Source organism: Stegastes partitus, unplaced genomic scaffold (genome assembly GCF_000690725.1).
Source record: "Stegastes partitus isolate 25-593 unplaced genomic scaffold, Stegastes_partitus-1.0.2 Scaffold1789, whole genome shotgun sequence".
NCBI lineage: Eukaryota > Metazoa > Chordata > Actinopteri > Pomacentridae > Stegastes > Stegastes partitus.
The window spans coordinates 93,579-106,079 of NW_007579520.1; the positions used below are offsets into that span (position 1 = coordinate 93,579).

General features: G+C 39.9%; 1 protein-coding gene across 1 annotated transcript in view; it reads right to left on the reverse strand.

Moving 5' to 3' along the window:
• Nucleotides 1–3,568: 3,568 nt before the first annotated feature.
• LOC103372607 (ras-related protein Rab-37-like) overlaps nt 3,569–12,501 on the reverse strand; it is a 20,127-nt gene continuing 11,194 nt past the window's right edge. Inside the window, exons 2-9 of the mRNA XM_008302289.1 lie at nt 10,661–10,771; nt 8,851–8,892; nt 8,635–8,701; nt 8,453–8,505; nt 7,283–7,348; nt 5,391–5,447; nt 5,227–5,303; nt 3,569–3,674 (exon numbers count right to left, since the gene is read on the reverse strand). Of these exons, the coding sequence (XP_008300511.1) occupies nt 3,569–3,674; nt 5,227–5,303; nt 5,391–5,447; nt 7,283–7,348; nt 8,453–8,505; nt 8,635–8,701; nt 8,851–8,892; nt 10,661–10,771 (579 nt within the window). The remainder of the gene's footprint in view (nt 3,675–5,226; nt 5,304–5,390; nt 5,448–7,282; nt 7,349–8,452; nt 8,506–8,634; nt 8,702–8,850; nt 8,893–10,660; nt 10,772–12,501) is intronic.

A 12,501-nucleotide genomic window follows, 5' to 3' on the forward strand; every position in this document is an offset into this window, starting at 1 on the left:
CTTTGTTCTTTTTTTATTCTTTCCTACTTTACTATGTATTAGACATCGATTCTGACATTCCATAAGTGGGGTGTATTGGCACAAATATAACTAAACTAATAAAGTCAGGGTAGAACCTGAGCAACGTGTCTATCAGTTCACTTTAACTGTGGTGACGTAACTAGTTGCAGCCCATCATCATCTTCTCTTTGTCTTTATCTGTGCCACACACACGTTTGTAAGCAAGACCAATGCTTAGTAAAAAAAAAAAGAAAAAGAAAAATAATATATATATAGGGTGAAGGCAGGGGACACCCTGGACAGGTCACCAGTCTATCACAGGGCTACACTTAGAGACAGACAACCAAGCACACTCACATTCACACCTACGGACAATTTAGAATCACCAATTAACCTCAACATGCTTTTGGACTGTGAGAGGAAGCAGGAGAACCCATGCTGCACAGGAAACATGCAAACTTGCCACAGAAAGATCCCAGGCGTCCTAACTACCGGGGATCTTCTAGCTGCGAGGCGATGGTGCTGAACACCGTGCCACCTTGCAGCCCTAATATATAATATAATATATATTTATGCAGCATAGAACAAATCAAACAAACAAACAAACAGCTGCTCCATGTACCCAAGGCCTACTGGTCACAGTCTGAGTAAATGTAGGTTATAAACCACATCAGACCTGAACTGTAAAAACTGCACCACAGCACACACCCAGTCATTGACCTATTTGCAGAAAAGCACTGCATACTGTTCTCAATGCAAATTCATCAGCGTCTTTGTGCTACAGCTGCACGGAAATGTTGTTTTGTCATCATTGTTCCCCTCAAGCTGCACTTTAAAGGTGTTACCCACAGAGGAAACACCACCAAACTCTGCCCTTTGGTCACAGTTTAGCATCTTTAAGTTCATTTTCTTGACAAATACTTTGCTAACATATAGACAAAACATACAAAGTTAGTGAAAAGCTGGTGAACACTGTGTAGCATTGAGCCTAATTGTTTTATAAAACTGCCTTAAAATTAATTCTAATGCATCTCATGTAACTGTTTGCTAGCACATTTTCCAAAACTATTTCAAAGTAATAATACATACATGTTGTATGTAATATGTGTTGCAAACATTTATGGCTTGTTTTGCTCCCTCAAGTAACCAAAAACATATTTAAAAAAAAAAGAAGAATAAAAAAAAAGAAACAAAAATCAATAATGCAGCTTTAATGTGTTGACGTGGACTTACTATCTATTATATACCAGATCTTGTATTTTCAAAACAAAATTTAACCCTGAGCATTGAGTTAGGATGTGATTATGTATGCAGTTTACTTCATCATGTTTTTAATATTTGTTTTGATGCAAATATAAAGAGCTAAATACATTCTGAAGGGAGTTTCACACAGTTAGGACACATGCAGTCCAACATGCAGCTGAGCTTTAAATTGAATTTCATGATCAGACTATTAGAGCAAAACATGAGCTTTTTTCAGGGGCTGGAGAAATAATGCAGCCATAATGTCACAAACCTTCTCAGGAATATGTTCACTGCACTCACAAATATAGTACAGACATTTCCTAAAATGACAAAATTATAAATTCAATCACAGTCAAAGTGACTCAAACTGTGTTTGGCTCTATACAGGATTCTTCCTCTAGTGACAAATTTCATGGACGCATTCCTTCACATATCCACAAGTACAGCTGTCTTGCAGTTTTCTTTTTTTCATCAGCTTTGTCCCTGAGCTTTTCTTGAATCAGTTTGCTTTTTGGTTTACTTCCTGTTTGACCTGTGTGCTCGAAGTTCTTCCTGTAAATATATTTTGTAATCATTTATTTGTGAAATGCTTTCTAGTCATCCGTCTGTGCCTGAGTCTCTGAGCCTGATCCGTGACACCCAGCAATGATGAAGAAGATGAGGAGAGGAGATGTTCTACACTCGATGATCACTGGTAAAACGCAAGCGCGTGCATGTCTTTTTTTTCTCCTGGCGTGGGGGTGACACGTGAGACGCTTTTGTGTTCGATTTTGTTTGAGTGCAAGGGGCACTTGCTCCCTCATTGCATGGGATGTATGTCTTCGATCACGGATTTTCTTCCCATGGCACCTTAAAAATTGCATGTCTCGGGGGGGTGCTATAGCTCACCTGGTTGAGCTGGCGTTCCATGTGCAGGGTTACAGTCCCACTGTGGAGGTTATGAGTTTGAATCCCGCTCATGGCCCTTTCCCACATGTCCTCCCCCACTTTCCTTTCTCTCTCTCACTAACCAATCAATCAATCAATCAATCAACACTATCCAATAAAGGCACAAAGGCCAAAAAAATAACTTTGAAAAAAAAAATGCACGTCTCACTTGCAAACTCCTTGCAGGGGGAGCAAGTTACATTTCTGGTGTTGCTATTGGCAGAGAATTCATAAAATTTGTTGGACATGTCCAAAATCCTCCGTATGGGCTGTCTGCAACCTCAACTTCTCAAGACAGACTTGCATGGCACATGTGATTCTGCACAAAATTTGGACGTGTAGGAGCCTGTATGGCCAGATGTGACCGAGGCTTCAATGTTGTATCTGTCCGATCCTGCACCACCAAAAGGCCAAATTAGAGGGATGTTCCTGTAAATGCCCGCGCCATCTTCTGCCTGCTCCAAGGTTCTGCACTGAAAAGCTGTCTAATGTTGGAGCAGATTTGTTCATACCATTGCAAAAAGAACTAAAAGGACCTACAAAGCATTTTCCCTAACAGACAATCTATATACATTTACCATAGCCTGCAAAAGTGAGTTTCATTTGTCATCCCAATATAAATCATTGGGGTGAGAGCACCTAGGTCGGCCCTGTAGGGGGAAGCTGGAGAACTTTATCTTGGTTATGTTTATCTATATAGTGAATGCTGTTTTTGTTGATGGAGATGTTGGCGTGGCAGGGCAGCAAGAGGGCAGAAAAATGGCACTTATTGTCCCCTCTAAGTTGAAGCAATCAGTTCTGAGACCTGCACAGCAGTTTTTCAGGGTCTAAAAGCAAAGGTTTGGGCCGCCTGAAAACAATCAACAAGTTCCTGCAGTGGAACCCTCTTGTAACCCTGTTGGCATGTAGTTCATTCTCCCAGAGTCACCATCGTGTCTGTGGGCTCTTGTGTTATATTTATTAAACAAATGTGCACACGTACGCTGTGTTAATAAGTTAGCTTTGGATTTGTTTGCTGCCAATATTTTGTTGTTTTTGACAGAGCTGTTGTCTCTGGTCTTGATGCTAACCTACACCCACCATGTACTGACTCACCATCATTCTTAACACAAAGCATTGGCACAGTATTGATGTAATCTTAAGAAAGTAAAAAATTATAATGCTATATTGTAATATTTAACTGTTTTATATATATATATACTCACTCAAACTGTGAGTTGTGTGAGTCTAAAAATTGGGTTTATTCTTCTTCATTGATGTTTGGAATGAATGGCAGTGTCATAATTTGGTAGCAGCAGTGAGTAACAGGGCTTCCTCCCACTCAGCAGCTCTCCATGAGTCTCTGACAGTCTGTTCACCTGGAGCGGTGGGAGGACGACGCTGCAGCAGCTGTGATTCAGAAGTAGCTGCAGCAGCCGGACTTCTCCCTTTGTGCTTCGATGTATTCATGAATCTGGAACTTGGGTTTGTTGGGGTGCTGGACAGCTCGGTGCTTCAGTTCCCTGGAGAGCAGAAGCAGATATGTTCAAGTTTAGAATAACTGCAACAGGATTAGAAGAGCGATGACAGGAACACTGTGAGGACTTTACATGATGAAGTGAATGAGTGAAATGAATGACATCATGATTTGCTAATAATGCAACACTTTTTGGTTTACTGTTTTCTAATATGCATTTGATTAAAGGATTCTGTAAAATTAGGGCCTTTTAAGGTACACAAATGCCATATGGTCCGTACGTCAGAAAGCTGCTGATCATCTGGTTCCAGCTCTGCTAACTTTTGAAAACATTTCAGCAGAGAATGTAACCATGAAGATTACCAATGTGTGTCCAGTTAATCCAGAAAATGCCTGGATGTTTTTTGCTTTTCTAGACTGGTGACCTGTCCAGGGTGTCCCCTGCCTTCGCCCAAGTCGGCTGGGATAGACTCCAGCCCCCCCGCGACCCTAGTGAGGATTAAGTGGTGTATAGATAATGGATGGATGGATGGATATTTGAATGGATACGCTGCTTATATGCAGCTGGAGCACAGGGTACCTGCTGCGTGTTTACAGAATGTTATCATGTGGGTGCACACATCTGTATAGTGATCTCTATAGTTATTAGTGTGGACGGGCCATAACCGTAAAATTGATTAATGCCTGACTGTTGGAAGAAAAGAATGACAAAAACATCACAGCGCTGTTTAATAGGGAAAAAAAACATGGGCCAGACACGAAAGATAAGTCCAATTGAAATGTATCAGTTTGAAATTCGTAGTGGGGGACACGAAAAATTTGGGCAATTCGGGTATCTGGACATGAATCAATAGATGAACTATTTCACAAACTGCCATGAGACTGGGTTGGAGTATGTTACAGCCAGGCAGCATCACAGGAGTGGGCTGAGCGGAGCTGCCAACACATAAGTTCATAACGACGTTGTGACATTAATAATGACTCAATATGTCAATCCAACCTGACATAGCGTTATGTAACAGCTTAAAATCCAGTAAGTAACTGCAGAAATAAGTGTACAAAATATTTGAGAGTACAGAACGACTGTTCATCACTCCATCAGTTTGTTGTTAATAATATCACTGTTAATTCAAAGGTATGTTTCGATTCTCCATGAATCTAACAGTGTAGATAAAATGAATGCAGGACTTCAACACTGGGTGGAAATCACAATATGGTGGAAATGAGCTGCTTGGTGGAGGTCAGCACTCTCAAAGTGCTTTTCTAGAAATAAAAATGTTTTCTGCAGCTTAGTGTCACCATGGTAGAAAAGCAAAAGGTGAAATATGGCCAAGCTTCAACTACAAACTACTTATTAATTTAACCTTAAGTAAAACCTGAGGTGCTCGGTATCTGTGAAATACTTGCTTAATGGGTCTTCAGTAAAATCTGAATGTAAATGTGATCAATAACTAACATTTGATTTCTAGATAACTAATACATGGATATATAAATTAACAAACCACAATGACTACACTAAAAACAATATCAATCTCAGTGCAAAGCAGACTAAAGATAGAACATTTATAGTGTTTAAAAAGCTGCTGAGTGAATCATACTTGGCCACGGCGGTGAAGGCCAGCTGTACGTTGACTCCTGTTTTGGCGCTCGTCTCCATGAAAGGAACCGAATACTCCTAAAGACATGATGAGGAGCAACAAAATGTGAGCAGCACAGTAAAGCACATCAGTTGAGCTTGTACAGCAGTGACTGAAATACTCACTCTGGCCAGCCTCTCTCCTTGATCTCTCCTGATTGCTCGGCCACTGCTCATGTCAGCCTGAAAGAGTTTGGTTAGATTAAGGCCTCACTGAAGATTTGATGCAAAAGTGAATTTAACAAGTACAAGGTTTAGTCTAGTCAGGAGAAGAGAGCCTTAAAATGTGCCTCTGCTTTGTGACATGCAACAATTAACATTTGGATTTGTCAAGCATTACAGAAGTATGCATGTTGAGAAATGCCTTTTTCTTTTTAGATAACATCGGCTCTAGCAAAATGATCTGTCAGAATTTTATATTATACCAAAATTCATTGTGTGCATGCTTGGGGCCCAACAACTTACTGGTTTATCCTAAAATTTGCAAGCTAATTATCTTTCAATATTTTAAAACCCATGTTTAGACCTATGTTGACATGGTTAGCAAACTTCTTTTAACCTGCCTTGTCGTAGTGTGCTGCTTTGTTTCTTGGCACACAACAGACTATCAATCAGTGGAGCTGACTGCCCAGCACAGTACCAGGACCCTGAAACTGTAACAGCTGCGATCATGAACAAAAGTTCACATACATTAGTAAAGACCATGTATGTGATGACTGATACAACTCCTCTATGATGGAATCATTTAAACTCATGCATCTTTGTCGGAAACTTTGAGTAAGTCAGGAAGGTCACTTTTTTGTTGTTTTGGTTTGTTTTTTTAAATCAAATGACACACACAAGAGCAAATTAAGTAGTCAGGGCCATGGCTAATCATGTCCAATATAAAATAATAATAATAATAATAAAATGTAGATTCAGATATTTGGGGTTATGTGACAAACCTAAAGAACCAATTCGGCCAACTAGCAGTGTGGGATTTTAATATCATTCTGTGGCCACACCACCAAGTGCCAAAGCAAAATTATCTGCATGTCTTTCCAAAATATTTCGTTCTTGAAGTTTGTTAATGATACTTGGAGACATGCTGGATGGCTGGGTTCATCACAGTAACTTCCAGAAATTCTCTGTCCGCTATGGTTTTGTAATCATTACAGTAAAACTCTGTGTTCAATAAAAAAAAGTTCTCAGATAAGGAAAATATGTTAGAGCTTTTCAGGCTGACTCGTTTGCTTAGTGTGGTGCATTTGTCTTGTTGACTCCTGACTGGAAACTTGGCACCATGCTTGGACAGAGGAGGTTAAATCAGACTGAATACTGATAAGTGATTCCATTGTGGACTCTCTCAGAGCACTGTGAAAAGTTCCACTGGCCACTTCTCATTAGTAAACGGTGCAAGCTTGTGAGTTAAAGTTCAAAACTGTTTAACTTGAAAAATGTGTGCTAAATTCCTTGGACTGCACTGGTTGTTTCTTTATTATTGTGGTGTGACCAAGCCTTTAAACAGTCAGATGAGATATTGCCAAATATTTTTTTTTTGTTTCAATTACATACATACACTTGCTTGTCTTTGAGTTGGATGCAAGTTCCATCACCATCAAACTGGGTCATTAAATGTGAAAGCCAAGCTCGCAGTAGCGGTAGGAATGTGTATCACTAACGGTGCACTGATGTGCACTCTCGGTTTGTATAGTACAAACAGACCTCAAAAACATTGCTTCATCGCATCTCTATTGATCAGGTTATCATGCAGTAAATGTTTTAGGTCTTTGCACTATAAAAAGTCACTGTGACCTGTCATAACATTCAAACCCACAGAAGTCCTACTAATTGTGACTCTTTTCATGGCTATCACTGATTACTACATTTTCTTTTTCATGCTGAGTCAATATTCCTTCTAAACTTAATTTATCCAGAAACCACTATTTCCAGTGTGTTTCAGTAAAGATCACATCCTCCTGTATATTCTCAGCTCTTCTTCCTCCACACACAAGCCTTTTCAAACCATTCCCTCTCACCTTGTTGCCCAGCAACATGATGACTACATCACTCTGTGCATACTCGTGGATCTCTGTTAGCCATGCCTGAAGAAGAAGTGACAGACACACATGTACAGTTAACATAACATTTAAACAAAAGGCTGATCTGCAGTGAAAACCCTTTAGTCTGAGTCAAAGTGGAGGTTTATCTGCAAGGTGGCTCTCAGGGAGCCGTACAAAGGGAAATGAATCAACCAATGTTTGCAAGTTGCTACATATTGTGTACTTTACCGGTTCAATTACCTAATGCTATGAGTGAAAACATATTTTTGTCATTTAATTAATACATTTTTGAATTGAACAAATACACATTGTTGAAGATAAATTTGGTGATGTTCACCCACAGACAGCCCTGATATACAGTACATATCTCAGTACTTACAGATGGGTGACAAATGAAAGGAAAACCTGAACCATTGACCTCTACAGTGAGGGGATTCAAGAAAAGGTGGCATTATTATACTGTGGGGGCATTTTGCTGCCATGGTTTAGGCCAACTTAAATCCTTAGAGTGAAGGGTCACTGCACATCAATAGAAAATGTGTTTACCTGTGTAAGGTGACCACATCCTGTGATAAAACAGACAACTTCTATCTTGATGGAAGCGGTCTCTTCCAGGATGACAATGCCCTGACTCATAGGGCAAAATGAGTCAGTGATTGCTTTGCTGAGTATGAACATGTGCGTCAAATACTGTGACCTTCACATTTACCAGATGTCAATCCAACTAAACACCTATGGGAGGATTTGGATTTTAGATCACCACCGTTATCAAAGCACCAAATGAGGAAACACATTTGGAAAAAGTGGTGTCAACTACTTCAGTAAAGTTCAGAGACTTGGAGAATCAATACCAAAGACCACTGAAACTGTTCTGGCAGCACATGGTGGCCAACATCTTACTGAACCACTTCATGTGTTTTCCCCCCTTTAATTTGTCATCTATCTATGTATCTACTGTCAGATTTCCTGCCCCAGCCTCTGATCCTCTTGCCCTCATTAGCATCTGCACCTGGGTTTTCCATCAGCATACCATGACAGTGTATTCTACAAACGCCGATGTCAGCTCACTATGATTTTATAAACACCATTTACTCGTCTTTGTTAACCAATTTCCATATCTTGGTTGGGGACATATGCCATACTTACCCTAATGTTGTCAAAGGATGACTTGCTGGTGATGTCATACAAAAGGAGCAAAGCTTTGGAGAGAGAACCAATAAAAATGATGAACTGGCATGTAAGTCAAATGCAGCAAGTCTAGCAATACAGTTTTAATATTGATGTAAAGTCTGTGACTGAAATGTGGGTTATGGTTTATATTGTCTTACCATGTGCATCTCTGTAATACGCATGTGTCACACTTCTAAACCTTTCCTGCCCCGCTGTGTCCCAAATCTGATACAGAAAAAGAAATTGGTGCCGTTTACACTTGGCTAATTTTGACTTTCAGCTACAATGCTGGCGCCGAAGAGGAAACCAGCCGGTGCTCTAAAAATAAACTGCTGTGGTGAAAGCACATCAACTCAGTGGAAATACTTACTAACCTGTAGTTTGATCTTCACGTTGTCAACAGGTACAACTTTGTTCTAGCAGAAACAGAGAAAAAAATCAAGTTAGAATGTTTACAAATGATACGATTGTTAATTATAAAAACAATGAAACAAACATGTTCAGTGGTATCTATCCATGCACATGGTTCTGGTTTTATTTTTTAAGGTTTTGAAATATGTATTCTTGAGACTTTTACCTCTACCATAGAAAAGTTACACTCACAGAACTCACTGGCAGTTTTCTTTGGATCTAGTCTTATGACATGACGTAACAATGGCAAAAATCTAAGCCAGAATAATTTCTTTTCAAAAGAAACACAACAATCAGAGGGCCTGACTCTGGGGCGAAGTAAATCATACAAAATCTGTCTAACCAGTTTCCCCCTCTAATACATTTTTGTGTGAAACCGAATGAGAATTTGCAATGCTCACCCAAAGCAAGTTGTGGTGACAATACTGAGCTTAAAGTCAAAAAGAAACTGCAGATTTTATTACCCGCATTGCATCATCTACTTCAATTTCAATTCAATAAAAAAAAAAAACAAACAACTTTATTTGTCCCCCTGGGGAAATCCCATGGATTATGCTGACAGCTGTTGTAGCCAGCTCCCTCTGCTTGCTGAAGAAGGTGATCACTATCTCTTTGGGTTTTGTTCAACATTTAGCTCCAGGGAAGATTTATCACTTCACTCCACAAACTCATGGGATGCCGAGCTGTGGTGGTGTGATGGGCCTGTTAGCAGGGGCAGGACAACGATGTCATCTGCATACTTAACCAGATGACAGACTGGGTGGGTGGACCAAGTACCAAGTACGTCAGGGGCTGGGTTATCGTGACCACCGAGACCGATGAATGGGACGCACAAGATGATTCGTGTTGTTTATCGCCAGGACGTCCCTGGTCCAATCACAGATGTATTGGAATGAGTTCCAGGACACATGGAGGTTTTACACAAACTGCTGCACCCTGAAATCCGGTATGATTGTGTCCTACCAGCAGCACCACAGTGGTGGAAAACAGGACTTTTATAACTTTGGTGTATTGCGGTATTTACGCTGCGGTTCTCTCATGAAAAACGTAGAGCACCTACGTGTGCCGTTTATTCCGCTCATTGAAAAGACCACATGAGAAAAAATCCCTCAATTTCATCTTGGACAAATCTGACATTAGAACGCCTGAGTTTACTCTTTTTAAAGTCATTTTGGTCGCACACCGGTCTGACCACCGCGGCCACCAACAGCAGCTACTACAGCCTGCTATGTGGGGCGACTCTACAATCGTAAATTGTAGAGTCAATTGATAAGAAAAGGTTCAGCAAGTCATATGTTTTGCCTGTGACAAGGTGGGAAGTGCAAACAAATGAGAAAGTTGGTCAAACCTTTAAAAAAGTTAGTCTGGAGTCCTGTGTGGACTTCCGTGTGGCGTGAGCGTTGTTCGGTAAATGGCTATGTATGCACTGACGTATGGCGTGGCTCTAACTTGGCTCCTTGCTGATAGAAAAGCATCCAGTTCTTAGATTGGAGCCAACTAAGCACTGGCCCTAGCACCAGCACGGAACTAGCACCTGGTGCTTCTTGGTGGAAAAGAGGTAACTGACAGTGTGAAAGGGGGCCGTTGACAGTATGAGCAATCAGATATCCTGAATAAAAATCTGGACAAATAAGGCTTGAACTATTTACATACATACCACTGGATGTAAGTGGGAAACTTGATTCTAGAAATAATCTGGGTGAACTTGTACTTAAAACATGCGGTTTGTCATTTTTACAAGAGAATGCACTGCATGTAAAAGACACAACACACCGTGAATCCAATGCCCACTGTAGCAGAGAAGGAACCAGGGATGAACTTGCCCTGATCAAACTGCACCAGCAGAGACGTCTTCCCCACACCACTGTCCCCCACCAGGATCGTCTGCAGAAAAACAAAAACACAGTCAGTCTTTTAGCAGCTGCAACCAAACCCTTAAAGTGCCATCTTGACCCATCTAATTTTAATTTATGTGAAAAATGTATGCTGTTGAGAGAGACTACACATTCTGTTCTTCTGTGAAGTTACGTGTATGTTGTGATCTTTTGTTATAATGTACCCAATGCACCTTGCAGGTGATGCAGTTGCTAATATCAAACTGCCATTAGACGTGAACAAAAGCTTATAGAAACTTGTAAAGACCATGTATATCGTGGCACTCTTGAGTTTTCAGTAACTCCTATAATTCTTACATTTCTTTGATGGAATCATTGAAACCCATGTGTCTTTGTCACGAAACAATCCTGCATCTTTGTTTTTCATACATTCACTAGTTAGTAAGTAAAATTAATTTATACAGCACCTTTCACAGATACAAAATCCCAAAGTGCTTTACAACAACAATAAAACAAGGATAAAAACAAAAAAACAATAATGATAAAGGTAATAAATTGTTAAAACGGGGGAGCAACAGCTGAAATACACTGCATCAAAAACAATAAAGAAAATGAATTAAAATAAAATTTAAAAAATGTAAAATTACATTAAAAAAAATAAAATAAAAAATAAAATAAAATAAAGCAGCTACAAGTCGACCAAAAGCCTGTCTGATTAAAAACGTTTTCAGATACCTTGTAAAAGTTTCACAGGAGTCGACCGATCTCAGCTGTAGAGGAAGAGCATCCCACAGTTTTGGTGCGAGAGCTTAAAAAGCACGATCACCACGGGTTTTGTACTGGGATCGAGGGACAAATAACTTTTGGGTAAAGGAGGTCAGAAGGAGGGTGAAGGAGGTCAGAATATACTGTCGTGATTGGCCACGTAAAGCCTTAAGAGTGCATCCACCAGGTAGAGCGGCACAAACCAGCTCACCTATGTCAATGAACTTGGCCAATTTGAAGGGGTTCACCCAGAACTACTTCAGTCTAAGTTTAAGGAAATTTGGTCAAAACCGGGGGAGTTGGTCACCCCCTTGTTTTTTTTGTTTTACAAAAATGACCAAAAAAATCACCAAAAAATTGGTCAAAAGTATGAAGCTCTACTGTTATAAGAATTCAACCAAATTCTTTCATATTTTCAGTGAATGTTATCCTACCCAATGACAATCTATTGTCAATGTTTCATTCTTCTATGACTAGTTCCTATCACACAAATCATGTCAGCCAAGACCGCCCCTCTCACCCAAGCTGTTAAAATACCCAAAGTTTAGGCCAAATATCTCCAATGCCATGGCATACTTCAAAAAACAGAGCATACCGTCTAAAAGGTGGGACTTCATACTAAAATTATCTGTAAAACAATCTTTGTGCACTCACTGAATTATTCTAAAGGAGGACTGCAAATATGTCTTCCACCACAGGTTACCGGCGTCAATTGTTTTTCATTATGACACACTGATTCTGTAATTATGGCACAACAACAGACAGGAAATGCCACAAAATAGTTGCACACCATAAACTTTAATGACATAGAACCATTTCAAAAGCTTTTGTTTGTCCTTAGCCACAAAAATAAGAATCGGTGGCTTAATAATGACCTCTATTAGTGTATAAGTGAACCACGTGATGGGATTCACTCTTCACTAAATCAAACACGCGAGTTATCGAACACTATCAAAACGCTTACATTTTCTGTAAACGGACATTAATGTGCAAATAACGCGTTAAAGTCCAACC